Source organism: Phyllostomus hastatus, unplaced genomic scaffold, assembly GCF_019186645.2.
Source record: "Phyllostomus hastatus isolate PE091 unplaced genomic scaffold, TTU_PhHast_1.1 phas_scaffold_1066, whole genome shotgun sequence".
In the NCBI taxonomy this organism is placed as follows: domain Eukaryota; kingdom Metazoa; phylum Chordata; class Mammalia; order Chiroptera; family Phyllostomidae; genus Phyllostomus; species Phyllostomus hastatus.
The window spans coordinates 15,689,762-15,711,022 of NW_025334004.1; the positions used below are offsets into that span (position 1 = coordinate 15,689,762).

General features: G+C 52.7%; 1 protein-coding gene across 4 annotated transcripts in view; it reads right to left on the bottom strand.

Moving 5' to 3' along the window:
• SH3PXD2A (SH3 and PX domains 2A) overlaps positions 1-21,261 on the bottom strand; it is a 226,396-nt gene that overhangs the window by 154,491 nt on the left and 50,644 nt on the right. Inside the window, exon 1 of one of the 4 annotated variants that reach the window (XM_045853791.1) lies at positions 15,079-15,270. The exons of the other annotated variants lie outside the window; for them this stretch is intronic. Within the exon in view, the coding sequence (XP_045709747.1) occupies positions 15,079-15,111 (33 nt within the window). The 5' untranslated portion in view covers positions 15,112-15,270. Of the gene's footprint in view, positions 1-15,078; positions 15,271-21,261 lie in introns of those variants that run through there. 4 annotated transcript variants of the gene reach the window in all.

Sequence of the window (21,261 nt, forward strand, 5' to 3'; positions counted from 1 at the left end):
CAAAAATCTTTTCATCTATCAGTTGATGAACAGGTAATTTATTATCCTAATGGGACGCTTCTGAGAGTTAAAGTGAGTGCTGGTAATGGTTATGTTAGGGTAAGAGGTGACTTCTGGGTCCCTCGGTTTCCCTAACTAGGAGCACCTGGCACAGGTCCTGGCATGAAACAGGTGCCCAGTGCCTGTTTGATGGTAAAAATAACATTTACTGAGAATTTTGTGTTAGGTCCTATGCTTATCTCATTTTTAATTCTCATATCAACTCTCTGAGGTAGGGATTATTATTACACTATTTTTTCAGAAAAAGAAATCCAAATGCAGAGAGATTAAATAGCAAGGTAAGGAACTGGAATTCAGACTCTGGCCCCTTGACCACCATAGTCTGAATGAATAAACTCAATGAAAGAAAGAAGTCAGAAATTCCACCATTAGGGTGACATTTCTATTAAAGTTCACTCACAGTGTAAGAATGGCACATCATTAGAAGATTTATTGATATAATTTACCACATTAGCAAATAAAGGATAAAAACTACATGATCAAGTCCTAGCTGGTGTGGCTCAGTGGACTGAGCACAGGCCTGCCAACCAAAGAGTCGCAGTTCAATCCCCAGTCAAGGCACATGCCTGAGTTGCAGGCCAGGTCCCCAGTAGGGGGCATGCAAGAAGCAACTACACATTGATGTTTCTCTCCCTCTCTTCCTCCCTCCCTTCCCCTCTCTCTAAAAATAAATAAATCAAATCTTTTTTTAAAAAGGCTACATGATCAGTCTCACATTATAGATGAAGTATTTGATAAAACTCAATATCCATCTATGATTTTTAGAAATTTCACAAACAAGGATAGGAATAAACTTTCTTATTCTGAAAATGTTCATCTACCCAAAACAATCCTCAGTGAAAAAAACAAAACAAGGATGCTACCCACCATCACTGCTTCCATCCATTATGGCATTAACAATCCCTGCTAAGATATTAACACAAGAAAAAAAAAAGGGGAGGCAGACAGACTGAAAAGGAAAAAATCGAGCCATCAGTATTCACAGCCAATATAAGGTTACGTACAAAATCAAAGAGAACCCTCAAGAGATGCATGCCTTCGGACCTAAACGGCATGTACCCCTCATTTAAAAGAAACAATCCCCTGGACGGTATAAGACACTAAACTTGCATGAGAAACTAATGTGAACAAGTTCTGGAAAGGACAGGGACAATGGCTGCACACCAACGTGAGTGCACTCAATGCCACCGCACTGTGCGCTTTTTAAAATGGTGAAGATGGTAAATGTTATGTTATACACATTTTACCACAACGATTAAACCATTCAGTTTTACCTTACATATATTTTACCATAATAAAGCGAGAACGAGGTGAGGGCAGAGAGCAAGGTCCTAAGGCTGCAGAGTGTGCAGATGCCACAGAGCGTGGACATGGACAAGGAGGAGTCGTCAGCACTCCTGTCACCCCAGCAGCAGCCATGGACAGAGTGTGATGCAGGGCATTCCATCAACTCTGAAGCCTGGGCTCCTAACTGCACTGGCTGACTCAGTGACCCTTTGCAGGGAAGGCACTTACCCTCATCCATACAATCGGGGAAGAGGATGCGATTCACAGGGAAGACATGAGAACCCTAAGATGCTGCTGCAGTGTGGTCCATAAACAGAAAGAGGCAGCATAGGCATGAGGCAACATGGCAGTTACTCAGAAAGTCCCCAAAACGAGGGGAGTTTGAGGATGGGTGGACAGGTGGGATACAGACTTTCTTGGCAAAACCACCACAGCCTCCAGTGCACAGAGCGGATACTCCAAGTATCCCCGACACAGCAGCCAGGGAGAGAGACAGGAGGCAGAGAGGACCTGTGCACCCGGCCAGGAACTGCATGTGCAGGATGCACTGGGTTGCTGGGGCGTGGGCCCGCAGTGTGCTAAAGCCCAGACACAGGGTGCTGGAGGGCACACCCAGCTTTGAGGCAGAGGCCAACCCAACTTCCAGAAGTCCCTAACAAGTCTAAGAGGTCTCCCTTGACCATTTTCTAGAAAACATGCAAGCCTCATTACTTCAAATCCCTCTCCAATGAGGTCATTACCCATGTCGTCCCGTGCACAGCACTGGTGTGACTCAGAGAGTGTCAATCATGGTCCGTGCGTGGTCTGACTGGGAGCTGGGAGAGCTGGGGCACCGGGGTTTCCCGAGCACCACTAGGTGAGTGCCAGCCTGCGGAGAGGCATGAAAAGCCATGCCACGAGAGCTCAGGGAAGGACAAGATGGGTGTGGCCAGAGTGAGCAAGGCACACTTCTCAGACGAGGACACAGAAGAGCTTGGCCTTGAATAAAGGGTAGCCGTAGAAAAGGGAAGATGGCTTTGCAGAGGGAGGAATGGCGAATACCATGGCTTGGCAGTGGGAGGCTCAGGACTGCTGGAGGAAGCAGCCAGGCTGGAGTGAATGGACTTAGTCATGAGTTCCACAAAATGCTGCCATGTGTCAGAGAAGGTGATGGGACCCAGGGTGGAGGCTCCTGATACTTTATTCCAGTGATTTGCAGATGACTACCTGGTTGCATCAGAGCCGGGTAAGAACAGATAGATACCCACAGGCAGAATGTGGGCGTCCTAAAGCACCAGAAATGGGACACAGAGGAGAGTCATTTCCAGAACTCATCTGGAGAACAGTACTGCATGTGGGTGGAGGCTCTGGGGCGGGGGAGGGATGGCACAAGAGACACCCCGGATGCCTACCCAAGCAGTTAACACTCACTAAACTGCTGTCTTCAGCAGCTGGGTCTGGCAATGTACTGGTCGTTTGCTTTGCTGTCAGAAATGGCATCTGCTTTGCTATCAACAACACTGCATGAGGACGTGTGTGTGCGTGCGTGCATTTTCCCACTGTATTAACTTGCTAGGGCTGCTGGAACAAAGGACCACAAACTGAGTGGCTTAAGCAACAGAAGTTTTTTGTCTCAGTCCTAGAGGCTAGGAGGCCAAGATCAAGGTGTTGGCAGGGATGGTTCCTTCCGAGGGCTGTGCAGGAGGATCTGTTCTATGTCTCTCCCCTGACTTCTGATGGTTTGCTGGCAATCTCTGGTGTCCCTTGGCTTGTAGAAGGACCATCTCTATCGCTGTCTTCATCTTCACATGGCGTTCCCCCTGTGTGCATGTCTGTATCCAAATTGCCTCCTTTCTAATAAGGACATCGGTCATTAGATACGGGGCCCACCCTACCCCAGTATGACCTCATGTTAACTAATTACAGCTGCAAGAGCCCTATTTCCAAATAAGGTTCCATTCTGAGGTCCTGGGAGTTAGGACTTCACATTGGAATTTGGGGGGCACACAAGACTCCAAAAAATAACACCAATGCACATCAAAACCGACTATCAAAAGAGAAAAGACTCGCCCATATTCTCCTACGAAAAGTCTCTTCCCAGACTCACAGTGGTGCCGACACAATATTTTGAAAAATGTAAATAATAACAATAAATAGTGCACAGGTAGTCGGATCTGGATTCAAATCAGTTTCCTAGTCTGTAAAATGGGGCAATGACAGAACCTTCCTGATAGGGTGGGTGAGGGGAATGAGTGAGACAATGCGTGTGAAGCGCTTGGCACAGAGCCTGGTACAGACTAAGCGCCCCATAAATGTCAGCTGTGATTGTCATTACTGTCCTCATCATCACTCTTGTTATGGCAACAGGCTGCGTCCCTGATGCCAGAGAAAGTGCCTGGGAAGCTACAGCCCTAAGATCAGAGAGGCAGTAGGGAGCCCACGAGGGGAAGTTGAGTCTGCGAGATGTCTTGGCCAGGTCTGGCCTGGCTCTGAGTGTCCAGGGTCCCCACGGGAGCCGTCCAGCTGGTGTGCGTGGGCCCGGCATAGGGAGGAGGCCTCCGGCTCTTCCAGCAGCCCATCAGTGCTCGGGGGCTGGCTGGGCCGTGCTTTACATCAACAGGCGGGGGCCTGGGATGACAGCCCAACCCTCGCAGTGAGATGCTCATAGAGTAAAGAAGGCGAAAGTGTGCAGCACACTGCCATCCCAGGGGAACTTCCGCAGGCTGCAAGGTATCCAAACCAGTGGCTACAGGGCTCCCCTGGAGACTACCAGTGGTCTCATTCCACGCACCCCAACCACGCTGATCCAAGCCTTCAGAGCAACAACATTCGATGGGAGTCAAGAGAGAAAGGTGCCAGTCTAGCCTGCAAAGACTTGCTGGGCAACTGAGGCGAGGGACTTGGCCTCTCTGGGCAGGCACGGCCTCCTCTGTGAAACACTTGCCCTGTCTCCACAGGGGTTGGAAGACTCCAAGGAGGAGACACATGAGAAGGTGCTGCCAAGTGCCAGATGCAATTATTCCTATTTAACTTCTGTGAGCCTCAACTATGTATCTGTGAAATAGGGCCAGGCTTATTTCTCCTTCCTGGGGGCTGGTGAGAAGTTAAAAAGGGAAAATGTAGCCCTAGCTGGCATAGCTCAGTGGATTGAGCGCGGGTTGCAAACCAAAGTGTCGCATGTTCGATTCCCAGTCAGGTACATGCCTAGGTTGCAGGCCACGGCCCCTGGCAACCGCACATTGATGTTTCTCTCTCTTTCTCTCTCTCTCTCTATCTCCCTCCCTTCCCTCTCTAAAAATAAATAAATAAAATCTTTAAAAAAAAAGGGAAAATGTGTATGTAAAGCATTTCACCTCATGTCAGGGATTGGGGGAACCATGAGAAGCAGGTGCCTCTCTTAGCACTGCTTTACCACTATTTTAATACTGCTGTTAGTGACGGAATGCTTGAACTGTGAAGTCAGAATTGCAGCTTATTCCTTCCGAGCTACATGACCTTGGCCAAGTCACTTAACCTCTCTGGGACCCAGTTTTCTCATCTGTAGAGTGGGGGTGAATAAAAACAGCCACCCCATGGTGGTGTGTGGATTAAATGAGATAACACAGGTGAGCACGGTGCTTGCCCCACGATAAGTGCTTGATAAACGGGGTCAAGGTGAAGAGACTCCAGCAGTATCTTCCTGTCCCTGGTGCTCTCCTGCAGCCCTTTCTGCTTTCGGAAAGCTGTTTAGGGCTGCTGGCCAGGGGGCCCAGCCCTCACTGTCAAGGCTGAGAGGACGTTGAAGTCCCTCACCTGTACCTGCACAGCCTTCACTGTTTTAAGGATCTTGCTCTTTGTTCCACCACGAGTGCTTGGCCAGGAGGAGAAGGGCATGATGCTAGAGCAGCCAACCACCGGGAAAGCTAGTGACCAACGGGGCTGGGTCAGAGATCCTGGATTCAGTCGGCTTTGAGCCTGGCTTCGGGGAGAACACGTAGAGCTTTCCCTGGATCCCAGAGTCTGATATGCGGTTTCCTGGTGTGCAACTGGAGCTACACGCCAATCCCCTGCAACCCCCCGCTGTGTCAGTGCCCCCCTCCGCCCCCCGGCTGCTGGCTGACCCTTCTCTCCTCTCATCCCCAGGAAGGTGCAGGGCTGTGGGAGCTGGGAGAGTTGGGAGCTGGGACAGGAGAGTGAGTGCCGGGCTGTGTGAGGGTCATCTCAAACTGGAGGAAGAGCTTGGGATTCCTCCTAGGGCATGAAGAGGCCCTGGAGGACACTGGTCAGGAGTAACCCGGTGCAAGTGGAATCCTAGGAAGATGAATCTGCCCAGTGCATGAGATGGAACGGTGGTGAAAGAGACATCTGTGTGCCGGACAGATCGCCAGAAAAGATGCTGGCGCCTGCCCAGGGCGTTGGCAGCAACACTTCCCCACAGAGAAAGAGGCCAGCCTCAGATGGGTCTGACTGTGGGGGTATGTGGTGGTGGTGGGGGGGTGTTTTCCATCAGGGTCCCAGCCAAAGTCACCCTGTTCCCTCCTGGGGGGTCTCTAGCTCTCCCCTAGCCTCCCCAGAGACCCCCAAGGTTTCTAAACCCCCACCCCCAAATTTCCCCACAATTTCCTCTTCCACATGGACCTCCAAGGACCGTCCACAGAGCACACAAGGCCTGAAGAAGGTGGAGAGGGAACAAGGGAGACCACACCTCCACCTTTCTTCCTGCTAAGCCACACCCCCAGTCACAGAGTTTCTCACTTCCTCTCATCCTGATTGTCCCTGCAAAAGGTCCAGGACTGTGGGCTCCCAAGTGCCCCTGGCACCATGGGATCAAATTCAGGCCAGAGTTTGGGACAAAGATAGCATATTCCTGGCAGAGACGAGGCCAAGACAGACCCTCGCGGCCCTGGGCCCGGCCCGCCGCCCAGGCAGTGAGACTGCAGGGCTGGTCCCCTGGCACTGCATGCTCTTGGAGAGCAGCCAAGTGGGACACTCGTGATCGACGATCCGATGTCCTCGCTTCCTCCTTCCCCTTTTCCAAGCAACCCCTTTCCCCACTTTTTCTCGATTCCAAGTGGGTCAGTGTGCTCCCAGGCCCTACCGTCATCCTTCCCTCCACCCACACCCAAAGTCTTGTGCAAAAAGAAAAAAAAAATAGGCTAAAGAAGAAGGCTGGAGACTGGGATCACGGCTCTTCCCTGTGGCCTTGCCCCATCAGTATGGAACCCTCGCTTCCCAAGGGCTCGCTTCTCTTCTGCTTGGGAGTGAGAGCCTGCCGCTGGTGCTCAGCACCCAAAGTAGCCCGGCCACCCTAAAACTCAGGGACAGGAGCTGAATGCTTCCTCTAAGACACTGCAGGCTGTGAGTGAGGCCCATGCTGTCGGGTGGACATGGCAAAAGGCCAGGGAGTTTCGGCCAGGAGGACCGCTGCACCAGATGACGGGTTGGTCACCTGCCTGCTCACTTACCTCCGCAATTCTCTCCCTCATTGGAAGCTTCATAAGGTAGGAAACGGAAACACACATGAAACCTCTTTAAAGGTTCTGGTGGGGAGAGCACTAAGTGAGTATCATCCCTAATGCTGCTTCAGTCTGCTCCCAACTGGTGGTGGCATCTCTGGCTTCACACCCTTTGCTGGCCCTCCACCTCCCACGGCACACAAGTCTGATTCACGACCTCCGTCCTGACCGAGGTCTCCAGGCATGTATCTGGCCACTGCCGCACATCCCCACATAGCGCACAGCCTGCCTGCGGTCCCCGCCCTCCCCGACATAACGTGCTGTTCCACAGCTCCGTGCCTCTGCACGTTCTGTTCTGCCCACTTGGAATGCCCCACCCCACATGCTCTTCTGCTGTCATCACTCCTGAGGCCTTTGTGTGGGTCTGCCCCTCACTTACTCCCTCCATTAGATGGCTGCTGCCATTTGGTCACACTTACAGACCTGCATGTACCACTATATTGTAATTACTTGTTTACACACCTGCCTCCTTTCAAAAGGCTGTGAGCTTCTTATAAGCAACATCTGTGCCTTGACATGCCCACTATCAACTGCAGAGGCTGACACACAGCTGGACATACAACTCGACTACATTTCCCAGCCTCCCTTGCCGAGAGGTACAGTCCTGTGACTGAATTTTGACCAATGAAATATGAGCAGAGGGGATGTGTGCCTCCTCCAGAAAACCTGTAAGATGTCCCCACAGAAATTTGGATACAGAGATCCACGGGGGGAGAGAGCCACCAGATGGGAGAGTCTGCGTTCCTGCATGACTCCCTGGAGCACAGCACCCCCCCAGTAACTTGTGTTGGTTTTGATCCATGACATGAGCAGGAAAGAAATCTATTGTATTGAGTCCCTGAGAGTTTGTTACACAGCAAGTAGCCTATCCTGACTAATACAAAGGAGATCAGTCAAGGTCTGTTCAATCAGATTGAAAGAGGGAAGACAATATAAAATGCAGAATCACCTGCATCCAACCGAGTCAGGCATTACATTCCTACATGACTGAACTATTCCAAAAGCAAAGCCGTCACCCTCCTCCCCCTGCCCCACCCACCAAATCACACATACAGTGCTGAGCATGCCAAGCATTCCCCAGTTAAGACTGAAAAGGGTGGGGACTGAGGCCTTGCCAGCTGACCTGTAAAAGCCACCATAAACAAGTGAGCCCCAACTTGAGATCCCGGTTCCACGGGTTTGCAGAAGGCACACAAAGACACAGACTCGCACTGTAGGGAGGGGCCGGCTCCCCCTCACGCAGGCATCTATAGCCCTGACACACGGCCGTTCGAGCTCACAGGAAGCCTTGGAATGACGGGGACCCACCATCTCTCCGACCCCCCTTGGCAACTTCTGGAAAGCACCAAAACCATGTTCCTCACACAGAGCCCAAATCTGCTGGACCAAATCCCCATCTGGTCACAGAGGGCTATGGCCAAATGGGAGGAGGACCACATCTGCACAGAAGGGAGAAAAAGAAAGGGACGGAGGACTCCAACTGTCCCTCTCCAGCATCTGTGCCCTCACTGCTCATGGTGGGATCCTGAGAGTAGCCACTTCATCACCTGAGAGTTTGATGGAAAAGCAAAGTATCAAGCCCCATGCAGACCTGCTGGATCAGAACCTGCATTTTAACAAGACTGCTAAGCAGCTGGTGTGCACATGAACGTTAGGAGGCCTCCACTGTTCTTTGCCACAAGGACTCCATCCAATCTTCAGTAAGTGTTCCCCGAAGCCAGGTGCGCCCTGAGCAAAGACAGGCACGCAGAAGGAGGACCAGGAGCTGCGCAGGAGAGCTTGCCTGCGGAGTGGAGAAGCGGGGGCGGGCCTCTCTCACCCCGTTCCCTTGCACACTAGCCCCCCCATCCGCCATTTCACTTTTCACAGATTCCGTTACCCCTGGTCAGCCTCAGCCCCCAAATACTGAATGGAACATTCCGAAAATGAACAATTCACAAAGTTTAAATGTGTGCCATTCCGAGGAATGTGAGGAAATCTCTCGCCTCTCAAATCATCCCTTCGCCCGGCACGTCCTCGAGGCCTGTTTCCCGCCTGCCGGTCACTCAGGAGTCGCCTCCGGAATCAGCTCCGTTGTCAGAGAGAGAGAGACAACACACACATACCCTTTATCACAGCATACCGTTATAACTGTTCTACTTTATTATTAGTTATTGTTGTTATTCTCTTACTGCACCTAATGTATAAATTGAACCTTGTCACGGGTATATGTGTATAGACAAAAAACAGCATACATGTAGGCTTTGGCAGTATCCACAGTTCCAGGCATCCACTGGGGGGCTTGGAATGTACCTGCCACAGACAAGATGGGACCAATGTGCTCAGTTCCAGCTGGCCATATATTCGTTTACCCGTTCCATGACTTCCTGAGCACCTACTATGTGCCAGGCACTGTTCTAGGCACCGGGAAAACAAGCTACTGAGCAGGCAAGGTCCTGTTCTCCTAAAGCTCACACTGCAGCAGAGATGAGGCAGTACACAAGCAGACAATGTTAGATAAGATGATGATAGATTGGGGGAAGTGTAGAAGACAACAGAAGGTGATAACGTGACTAAGAGTGACAGGGCTGTGGCGGGGGTGGGGGACCGGGACCTCTCTGGGGGGAGAGCTCTGTGAGGAAGTGGTCAAGAATGCCTCTCTGCTGGGCTGCCTGGAGGGGGTGGGGGTGGGTGTTCATGTGAACCAAGGTCCAAGGGCCCAGCAGTCAGCTGCTTGAAGATCTAGGGAAAGGGAGTTCCAGGCAGTGGGAACAGCAGTGACAAAGACCTCAAGGCAGCACTGTGCTTGGTATTCCAGGAACAGGCGGGTGATTGGCAAGCTGAGAGCCAATGAAGGGAGGATGGCAGGAGACAAGCCCAGAAGGGCAGGCAGGAGCCCACCACAAAGAGCCTGGGACAAGGTAAGGAGCTGGGAGTTCATTCTAAAAAACAGGGAGTTTTTTGGAAATGTTATAAACTGGGATGTGATGTGATCTGAATTATGTTTTTAAGAGATCACTCTACTTGGTGGGAAGACAAGAGCATGAGTGGGGAGGTCCCTGAAGAAGCCATTCAGTTGCCCAGGTGGGAGGTAACGGGGCTGGACCAGGGTGGGGACAGAGCTACATTTTGGAAGGGGGCGGATCCAAGCTACCTTCTGGGGGAAGTCTGAGAGGGCCCGCTGACTTGCTGTTGGGTTGGGTACAGGACATGCCCACCAGGTTTGGGGTGGTCCCAACTGGGTTTGAACCCCTTTGGCACCTCAGGTGCTCGTAACAGCTGACCCAGGTGGCCCATGGCCCCCGATCTGGCCTGATGGCACCAACGGCGGATTTGGGCACCTGCCACCTCGACAGCTTCCTTCCTGGTCACTGAGGTCAACCACTAATTAGCCCACAGGAGTCTTGTCTTATAACCTCTCCTTTCTGGAGGCCCCTTAGGCCAAGGACTTCCTAGTGCCTCTTTGTTTGCAGAAGGTAGGGCCCAGATGGTAAAAGGGGATAACCCCCAAAGCAAAAACTAAAACTTGGGCAGAGCTACCGGAAGTGGGGGGCTGAAGCAGCCGAGGTAACGAGGCAAGCTACCCAGGGCCAGCCTCGGCTTCCCAGGCTCTGTTCCAGCAGGCTTTCTGGGGGCGGGGGCGGGGGGGGGGGGGCGCGGTGCAGGGAAGGGGGACTTTACTCCTGTCAGAGAACCCGGAAGTGCGGTAGGACAAATTCCCCCACAAAGCCTGTGTCCTCTAGCCACCTAGGCACCCAGCGGCCGGATGCATGTCCAAGTGGCAGCCCTGCTGACCCAGGTGAAGACTTCCTCCCGGCAACCTCACAAACACGGCAGCTTCCCACCTAGGATGAGGTGTGGAAGCGGGAGGAAGGGCAAGGAGAGGAAGGGCTGGCTGCTTGAGGATTGCCGGGGTGCCTGTGTGCAGGCCCACCTCCCTCTCAGGCTCCATCCTGCATGCACAGGGATGTCCCTGACCTTGGCTGTGCCCTCCGAAGTCTTGCCTGGCACCTTCACCCATGCAGATCTCCCTGCCTGGACCGCCTTCTCAGTGTACCGAAGCCCTTCTCCTAGGCCTACCTCCAGTCCCACCTTCTAGTAAAACCCAAGGCAGGAGGAAGGGAACCTAGCATTTATCTGACACCTCCTCTATCTGTGCCACGTTTTTTTTTTCAAAAAGGATCTGACTCCAAATGTGGCAAAACGTGAACATCCGATAACTCTGGGGCATAGGTCTGCTGATGCCTGTGAGAGTCCTTTCTATAGGATTGAAACTTTCCACAACTAAAAATATTGGGTTGGCCAAAAAGTTCGTTTGGTTTTTTTCGTACGATGCCTCTTAGTAGTGCTTAATTGTCTTTAATGTCATTCAAAACAATTTTGCTAGATTGCATTGTGACAGCTGTCATATCAGTGTACATCAAAAAAAAAAAACATCAAAATGGGTGAATTTTGGTGTAGTCATTTTAATATTGAAGAAGGAAGAACATGTGCAACATGTTCGGCATATTAGGCTTTATTATTTCAAGAAAGGTAAAAACACAACTGAAACACAGAAAAAGATCTGTGCAGTGTGTGGAGAAGGTGCGAAGGGTCTGTCGGGTAGACCGGTTGAGGTTGATAGTGATCAAATCAAGACATTAATTGACAACCATCAGTGTTATAACACGTGGGAGAGAGCCGACATACTCAACGTATCCAAATCAATAAAGTTATCAGTGAAAAGAAAAAAATGTGTCTTTTATTTTACAGAAAAAGCCAAATGGACTTTCGGCCAACCCAACAGAAGAGATGAGGAGCGGCTGGAAGGGGCCAGGCTGGAGCGTGGGGAGCCCTGGGAAGAGCGCTGTGACGCAGGTGCAAAATCAGGGGGGCTCGGCCCCGGGGGCTGAGAGGAGGGGTCCGTGGGGGTGAGAGGTGGGACAGTGACTGAGAGAGGGGAGGGGGGAGGAGAAGGCAGAGGGAGGGGTCTAGAGAGGAGCCAGGTTTAGACCATGCCGAGGGGCAAGCACATGTGTGACTTATAAGTAGGAAAGCCTTGAAGAGTTAGCCTGCAGGTCAGCTCATGTTTCATCTCTCTCCACTGCCTCAGCCCCACCCCGGACCAAGTGACTGGTCCATGGCAGGTGTTCAACAAACGTGGTCAGGTGCTCACCCACCGCCCACCCTCTAGTGGATGACAGAGGCCTGGAAGAGAGAGAACTGCCCCTCATTGGGAGAAGATGCCCGAGGGAGGGCAGAGCCCTGCCCCACGCCTGTTCCTGATGCCCTACCTGACCCAGATGGAAACAGCTGGTGGGGTATTTTGAGGGCCAGTGTGACCCTACAAAGGGCACTCCCTTTCCTGGGCAAATGCCCACTGCTCGGCTATTTCTAGCAGGGGACAGAGGCAGGGCAGGCATGGCCATAGAAAAACAGCTAGCATGGGGTGGGGAGGGATCAGGTGATAGACAGACAGATAAGACCCAGGAGACCCCCAGTCCAGCCAGAGAAGGGAAAGAGGGAAAAGAGCAGCCAGAAACTCCTGCCCTCCGTGTGCCTAGCCCTAACCCCCAAACACGCGGGGCCCTCCTCTCCAGGATGGCCTGGGTGGGGGCTGGGAGCATGGCCCGCCCCCTGTGCTCCTAGGGCTGGCACAGCATGGGACAGGGAAGTGGGACTGCAGTCTCACATCTCTCCGGGAGGGGAAACAGCCCATGGGTGGCCATCGTGGGTGTCCCTGGGAGGCAGTGCAGACTTCCCACCAGACAGCCGCAGCTCACCTGATTCCGAGAGGAATGCCTGCACAGGAGCCCTCTCGGGAGACTGGCAAAGACATATGACCAAGCGCCACAGAGGCTGGGGAAAGGCCACAGGGACAGACAGCCACTCCCAGAGATGGGCCTGGACTCAGAGACCCTTGTGGAGATACAGAGAGACGAGCAGAGAAACTGGAGACAGAGACAGGGAGAACACCGCAGGGAGAATCCAAGACTCACAGACAGAGAAAAGGAAATGAACACCCTCACGGAAAGTGATGCTTTGTCTCTCTCTGCCCAGCCCAGCCCTCCCCAGCGAGGGCAGGGGATCAGGGCAGCATCCATCCCCAGCGGCCCGTCCAGCCCCACCTGCTCTGAAGCCTTCCTGGCAAGGGAGGGAAAGCGCCCCTCTCTTCTCTGGGGGGCCAGGGCCTCCCAGGCCACCCCTGCGGTGCTCCGGCCCATGTAGGGGCCACGTCCAACTTCTGACTGGCAACAACGGACAAGAGGGGTTTAGTGACTGGATTCTAGAGCCAGGCTGCCTGATCTCAATCCTGCCCCTCACTCGCTGCCGGGAAGGTGGTTCTGCAGCTCCACCATTCTGCACCTTGAACTTCACAGCCAAAAACCACAGGTGTTCTGAAGTAGCCCAGCGTCCCAGCTGCACCCCGAAACACATAAAGGAAGGGACAGCCTTGCACATGTTTGAGCCCTCCTACGTGTGGAGATTTCCGGGTCCATCCCTCCCATCTTGGTCCCGCCCCAACACAAGGAAGGACGAGGGGAGAAGGGGTGCACACAGAGGGGTCCCTCCACCCTCCCAGTGAGGCTCCCTCCTCACAGGCTCCAAGGTGAGGCACAGAGCCCTGGGAACCTGAGGATAAACAACCCATCCCCTTGGGGAGCCCGACAGGCCAGCCTTCTGCAGAGATGCCCCCTCGGGAGACCAGCCGGCACTGTCTCGGCGGGGAGAATGGCCGCTTGTTGTGCGCAGAACCATCCTCTCTGCAGGCATCCCACCTCCAGCCCATGCACCAGCCTCATGCTTCCTGTTTGGTTTGGGTTGTTTTTTTTTTTTAAGGTATATCTGAATGTGGTCCATTTAGCCCCAGGGACCCCCCCACCCCAGCCCCATTCCTAGCCTCCTCCCCAGCCCCCCGCCAGCACTGAGCTCAGACTTCCAGCGTAGCTGAACTGGCCACTTTGTTCTGCTGGGCACCAGATAAACGCTCCATAATTAGCAGACGGAGCCAAACCCTGGCCTGGGTTTCGGGCTGTCTCCTGGCCAGCCTCGGAGGCTTTCTTTGCTGCAGCTCGGGGGTGCCTCAGACCTGTTTATGGCTGGGACCATGTGCCCCTACTCCAGGCTGAACAGACATAGTTACACAGGGGAACAGCTGGGGCCCCTGTCCCCCCCCCCCCCCCACCGCAGAGGGGCCAGAGGCAACAACGGGAATGACCACCATGCTAACCGCGCTCCCTAGCTGTTTCAGGTTCAGTGGGGAAGGTTCCTGAGCCTTATCTCCTGGAAATCTCACAACCACTCTGGGCAGCTTCTGCAGTTAGAGCCATCTGCCAGATCAGAAGGCTGCGACTCGGAGAGTTTAGGTGATTGTCCAGGGTCACACAGCTGGTAAGAGGTGGGTGGGGCAAAGGCACCCCACACACACACACATACACACAGAAGACTGTCTGATAGAGCCCGAGCTTCCCAACCCTATGAGACACTGCCCCTGTTAGAAATTTGGGAATTTGGCACCAGAAATCCCACAAACTCTTCTGAGAGCCTGCTGTCCCCCAGCTGTGGGGGTCTCAGAGGAATCTAAAATCTTTCTTCCTTGGCTCCAGCCACAGTGAGGATATGAAGGAAATAGTGCCAACTCTCCAACTCCTACGGTGGCCTGGTCTGCGGGAACATCCTGAGATGCAGGAATTGCAGCCTCTATAATCACCTGGGGGCTGAGACCCAGCTGGGGTGGCAGGCAGCTGGTGAGGGGAATCCCTGCAGCTGGCCTCTCTGGGGCACCCAGCTGGGGGCAGTTCTCCTGCCAGCCAGAAGATCAAACCCTTCCCTCAAGCGAGCCACAGCCCTGGCTCCCACAACTCACCCCAGCTGTCCCACACGCCTAGTTCCCTAAGAGTCAAAGCTAAACCAATTGTTGCCATCCTCAGGGAGGGTGATGCAAGGACGCCAAGACCGCCAGGCCCCAGATCCAGAAGCTGCCTCCACAAGCTGGCTGGGAGGTCCCCGGCATGCAAGCTGGATGGCGGAGGTCTGCACCTGGGGCAGCTCACCCATCCTGTGCCTTCTCCCTGATTCTCCACCAGCTGGCAGCTCCAGCCAAGGCCAAGGCTGCCAGCCTGGCTTTTCCACCCAAGATGACCCTAAGTTTTCTTCTCAGGGTCCCCAGTACCAAACCCAGTGCAGGGCACATAGCTGGCACTCTTCAAATTGGCTTGAAATGCCCTCCTTCAGTAAAGGAGTCGCAGCTGAAGGCTTCACAGGAGGTACGGTGTACACCCACACCCACACCACTCACCTGGCCACCACCAGAGGTCTTCCTGCCCTCCATTCTCCAGTTTGGAGGAGGACACGGTCCCCCACCCGCTTTCCAGCCAACTCTCCTGTTGGTGATCCAAAGACGGGTAGATGCGGGCCCGGAGAGGGCAGAGCTAACCGGGGACCAGAGGAGGAGGGAGGTGCCAGAAGCGGTAACCGCAGTCCGGGGCCTCCCAGACGTAACACTCAAACACACCCTGACATGACATCCTTGTGCTGGGAAAACAAGGTGTGCAGCTCCGGGTGGTCATGCAGGTGGCGTGGCCTGACTCAGACGCTGCCTCTGGCAGAGCTGGAGTTTACTATCCAACCAGAGAGGCGGGCGGCGGTGGGCAGGGCATGTGGGCTGAGCTCCAGGAAGCAGCCGATCCAGTGAAAGAGCTGCCGTCCCACGTTCCTAGGAGCCAGAGAGAAAGCTTCCGCCCTCTGCACAGGTACCTTCTCTACAGGGAGGGTGAATGACCTCCACAACCCCAAGAGCTTCCTCAGTAATGCTTCCTGCCCTCCTCAGCCACAAATAGAATGAAGGCTTCAGAACGGGAGGCTCAAACTCCAGGCTGGAGTGAACTAGAAGCTAGGCTGCCCGAGTTCCAGGCCCGCTGTCACCTGCTGGCCCTGTAACTTGGACAAATCACTTCTCCTCTTAGGGCCTCACTTCCTCCTCTGTCAAATAAAGGAAATGAACTACATCAGAGGGTGGACAATAGTGTCATCTCAAGGTGCCATTGCCAATTGATAGGTAGTGTCTTCCTGACGATAATTAGTCCTCTATTTCTAGGAAGACTCTGAGGCCCTGTCTGGGCTCAGGAGGGACAAACGCTGCCTGCCACGGGGGCAGGATGGGCACGTGCCGAGGTCAGACGATGACAGCTGTCGTGGGCCTGAGACTGGAGAGCGGCAGCACGAGTGCCCGACACGCACCATCCTGCTTGATGATCTCTAGGAGTCTTCTGGTTGTAAAACTTACAATTCCTCCCCGGACTGTCCAGTGGACACGGTTAACGCCGGCTGGCCGGCACGTACCTTCCACGCTGTGACAGTTGCACACAGCTGCTTCCTTCCCCTGAAGGGATGCTTGTGTCAGCCCTGCAGGATAGCCACTGAGGGCGCAGGCAGCCCTCCAGGCCCCCATGCCCACACTCTCAAGACTTCACCCAGAGGTCGGAGCCCCTGAGCAGTGCCCAGGTTTAAAGCCCAGAGGACATTCTCTTCTCACTTTCCCCGGTGTGCACAAAGGGGCTTCCCCACCCTGGTCCCAGAGGGAGGCTGAGTGACCAGCAAAGGGCAGCGTTGGCTCCTGACTTCCTGGTGCACAAGCACAGGTGTCGTCTGACAGGGCCTTATGTCACTCAGAGCTCCCTAGAACTCCAGGTATGGGGCCTGGATCACCTACAGACCATTGGCCATAAACACAGGTACCTAAAAAGGTGCTCACAGATGAAGAACTCATCTGCACAGGAAAAGATTAATTTGAGGGCTGAGTGTCAGGCAAGCTTCTCTCCTCTCTCTGTATCCTTAGGCTCTGCCCAGGGGACGGTTCTCCCGATAAAGCACCCCCCACCCCCACAGGCAGTGGTTCTAGGCCCCTGCCCCCTTCTTTAGGGGTTATTTTCCTTTATGTACCGATGAGTGGGGGCCCTCCCCAATGTACTCTGCCAACAGCCACCACCCCTCCATCCGTTCTGGACCTGATGGGCTCCTCGTGTACAATGTCACTCCAGCCACGGCGCTGGGGACATTGCACAAAAGGAGGTCACCATACAAACTCTGTGCAGACTCCACCTGCCCGGACAGGGGGAGACACAACGTGGAGTACGCTCTGGTGCACGCCAAGTAACCCCAGGATTCCCGCTCACTGGTGCACTACTTTCCCTCCCGAGTGGCCTGCAGGTACCATTTCACCAGGCCCTCCCTTCCTGCCGCTCCCTGGAGAACAGACACCCCGCAGCCCTCCCCCATCCCCCGTCTGTCTCAGCACAGAACCCACCAGAGGGGAAGTCAGGAGACAAGAGGAAGCTGGAGTTCACCCCTAGGCCACAAGGGCCAGATGAGAGGGAGGGACCGAGACAAACGCTGGCTTCGAAGGGGAGGGGAAACCAGCCACAGAATCTCCAGGAGCCACTGGAATGCCCAAAGGGCTCCCCTGAAATCCCCCTCTGTTCCCCTAGGGATCTGAATGATGCCTCTTCCCAAGAGCAAGGAAACACTGTCAACCAATAATTACTTTTTAAAAGGCAGCGTTTTCCTAACAGTGTTGCTGGGAGAAAGGTGGGTTGATAATTACGCTTTGGAGGTGAAAGTATTATCTGGAAAACCCTTAACACCACCACCCACCGCCCACACCTACGGGCAGACTGAGCTAAGTGGTGAAAGTGAAGTCTGTATAAATGAGACCTGGGAAGAAGCCTCAGCCTCCGGATGGGGTGGGGATGTCCAGCTATTTTCCCTCAGAGTCAAGTTTCCAAAGGTCTTCCTGGTGAGGCTGCAGCTCCCCTGTCTGGTCTTCACGCCAGTCATGATTCCAAGGACTGTCTTGATATGGGTTGTCTTGTTTTATTCTTAACCTACTTTGATGAGCTTTTCTGGGTGGAAAACTTATGATGAGGCAGGTTTTTTATTATCCTCATCCTACAGATGAGAAAACTGAAGTACAGAGAAGTTGAAGAACTCAGCACAGGTCATACGCAGTTAGTAAGGGCGGGAGCAGCGGGTCTTGGAAGCTGACCATCCTGGCCCTGGAGCACTGGCCCTTACACACTGCACTCCACGACCATGCCCCTTGGAGTATTCCGTCATGATGCAAGAACCACCGCCCGATGCGATGCCCCGGTCACGTGTCTGGAGCACCATCTGAATCCTAGACTCCAGTCTGACAAGATACTATGGACAGGCCCTTGGGATTTGCTGTTTGCTATGATGATTTCTAACCAGTTACACTCCATAGGAATGACCGAGAATGACGGTTCAGGAAATACGAAGCAATGTAATTTTAATCATTATTTTCATTTTCTTTCTCTGGTTAGGTATTTTTTTAACCTGTGTGTTTTCTGTCCCATTACACAGTAATGACTATGAAAGACGTATTTTATTTTAGACTTCCCACTTTCTCTACCTCCCCCATAGGTCTTTCTGAGTATTAAATACTAATGTTATAAATTATGTGAATTTCTGCTTCTTAAAAATCACATTATCAATAAGGCTAAGGTTCCTCCATTATTGAGCCTCTTCTCCCACTGATGTCCCCAAACCACTTTCAGAGACAACTCTATTACCAATTTGGAGGGCATCCTTCCAGATTTTTTAAAATATTCATACACTTACACTGTACATATACTTGCAAAAGATGCCTCTTTTTGTTGCTTCTGAATAACTGCTGTCGTACTATAAATATCGTTTTGAAGATTGCAGTAGGCATTCATTAACATTTCTGGGAGATCCACCCACAAAATTGAGATCAATCTCATTCGTTTTGGCTGTTGTACAAAGTGGCGTGGGAATATCCCAGGTTCCTTAGCAATCCTCTGCGGCTGGCCACTGAGGCTGCTTCCCATTTTTGCCATGGCAAACAACATGGCTTTACATGTCTTCCTGCGACCTCAGTCAAGGTCAAAATTCTCCTCTGTCCAAGGTGAGCAACCACAATGTCCCACAGCTCACCACACTGCTGGAGCTAGAACTGCCACACCAGGCACCAGAAGTTTCTAGAATGCTTGACACAAAACTGTTCTCCAAACTTGGCAAGTACGTCCCCAGCCGTGGTCCGCATTCGTCAATGATCTCAAACAACACAGAGCTTGCCTGGATGGTTAAAAGACAGGGCCTGCAGAACGGCCACCCCACCCCCACTCACTTTCTACTCTCAGGTGGACCTCCGGCACGCCCCAGGATCACCCCAGTCTGTCCTCAGCTGCGGTTTGCTCTGGACATCAACCCAAATTAAAGCTTGTATAAATTTGATGAATAGAAAAACTAACACAGATCTTGCCAAGTGAGGGGCTTGGGATAGAACTCTTCTAATTCTAAAAATGCGGTGATCCTACAACTCTCCATAAATGACATTGTAACGTGCCCAGGCAAACACACACATCCATCTCGAGGCCAGTTATTAGCGGCCGGGGCTCATACTTGGTCCGCCCCTCGTCCGCCTGGCTATCGGAGGGCTGGAAACGGAGTGTGACCCTCAGTGGGGTAAGCGGGTGGGGGGTCTGGAGAGATGACTAAGGAAAAGAGAGAAAAGCTCTTCAGAATAGGTTAAGTTCTTTAGAGCAAATATGCAAACCTGAATGGCCTTCTTGACTCCACCTTCCAAGCAGTGTGGGGGGCGCTAAAGGGTCTCTCCTGCCTCTGATCAAATATTGACCCTGCGCACCCGCTGGCCAGAGTTCAGACTAAAGGGCCAGCAGCACCATGGAGCCAGTGTTTGAGGAGCAATTACTGTTGCAGTAATTGCCTTGTAGGTCAGATTGTGAAACAACCTTCGATGGAGCCTTCCGGCCCTTCCTCGGTGGGGCCAGGCCTTGGGGGAGACACTCAACAGTGAAGGAGCTGTGTGAGGAAGTTTGGAGAGGCTGGAAGTGTGGTCCAGCTGCCAGTGAGAAGGCGACTTAAGAGCATCTGTGGCCCTTCACCCTCCTCCTCCTCCCCTTGACTGCTCTTCTGAGGAAACTAAGCCCTTTACAGCCAAACGGGCCTGCACATCAGGCCTCGCCCTGGCCAGCTCCCTCCAGGACAGCTCTCTTTCCTGGTCAGATAGGGCTGAGTGGTGGCTTGTTTTTAGAAGAAACCAATTTCCACTTGAAGACCAAGAGCCTCTCCTCTCCCTGTCCACAACTTGACTTCGAAAATGCCCTTAGAAGCCCTCTCTGTAACTGACCTGGCTTTTAAAGAGGTGTTTGGAATACTGTTGAATTTGAATTGCTCTGTCAATGGGGCAAATCATGATGGAACGTGGTGTCCCTCTTCCTGCCGGGGCCCTGGAAAATTTTAGAGAGAAACTGGGAAAGGACGAGGAGGTGGCAGGGTGCTCTGGGGTGAACCTCAGGCCAGATCAGGCCTGTGTGTGTCCCGGACGGTCTAAAGCACCACAGTCCCACGCCACTTTCTGGGAGGAGAGAAATGCTCTGTGTCCGCTCAGTACTTTGCCTCTGGTCACTGCGGCTGTGGAACGCTTGCAATGTAGCAAGTGTGACCAAGAAACTAAATCTATTTTTAAACATTGATTGAATTTAATTTTTAAAATTGAATCTTTAAGATTTTTAATTAATTTAAATAAATTTAAATTCAGGTAGCCATATGTGGCTAGTGGTTACTGAATCCTAGACACAGGTCTAAAGCCCCCAGGGGCAGGGAGAGGGGCTGGGTTCAGTGAGCAGCCCCCCGGGTGTGGAGGCAGCAGAGGGTCTGAAGGCTCCAGGCAGAAGGTGTGAGGCCGAGGACAGGGTCTTGTCCAATCAGAAGGTCTTACCCTGGTGCCCATGGAAGGATTTCAGAGGGGTGTGGAAGACCGAAAAGGTCTACTAGAATTGTATATGTACATTCATGCATTTGTCTGGGGAGAAAGCCTTGCTTTCATTAGAAGCATAAAAGTATCCTTGATCCCCAAAGTAAAATAAGATAAAATAACCCATTGATCTGTCAGATGAAACTTAACTTCTTCAGGAAAACCTGTCCTGATCCAAAAGGATAAGGTTTCCCTACAATATGTCTGTGGTACCTTTCTTTGTAGTATTTGGAAGAGCATAAAAGAATATGTATATGTATATGTATATGTATACGTACACACACACACGCGCGCACACACACATAATCTGTGTTCCCTCACTAAGCTAAAAGACCCATAAAAGCAGTAACCTGGCCTGCTTTTGCTCATCACTAAATCTCCAAGGCCTGGGACATAGAATGCAGGCCCTTAAGAGCAGATAGACTGAGGGGTAGATGAATGCATTGACAGACAGAAGGAAGCAGGCAAGCAGGCATAAATGAATGAATAATCGAAGAAATAAATCAGGGACACACTTTACCCTGATGACTCTAATGCTCAAAAACAACCAAATTCCCCCCAAACCGGATGGAGGCACGTGGCTACCTCACTCTAGGCTGCTGCCACCAGTCAAAGCCACACGGCATCTTCTCTGCTCCCCCCACCGAGAAGAACGCTCTTCCT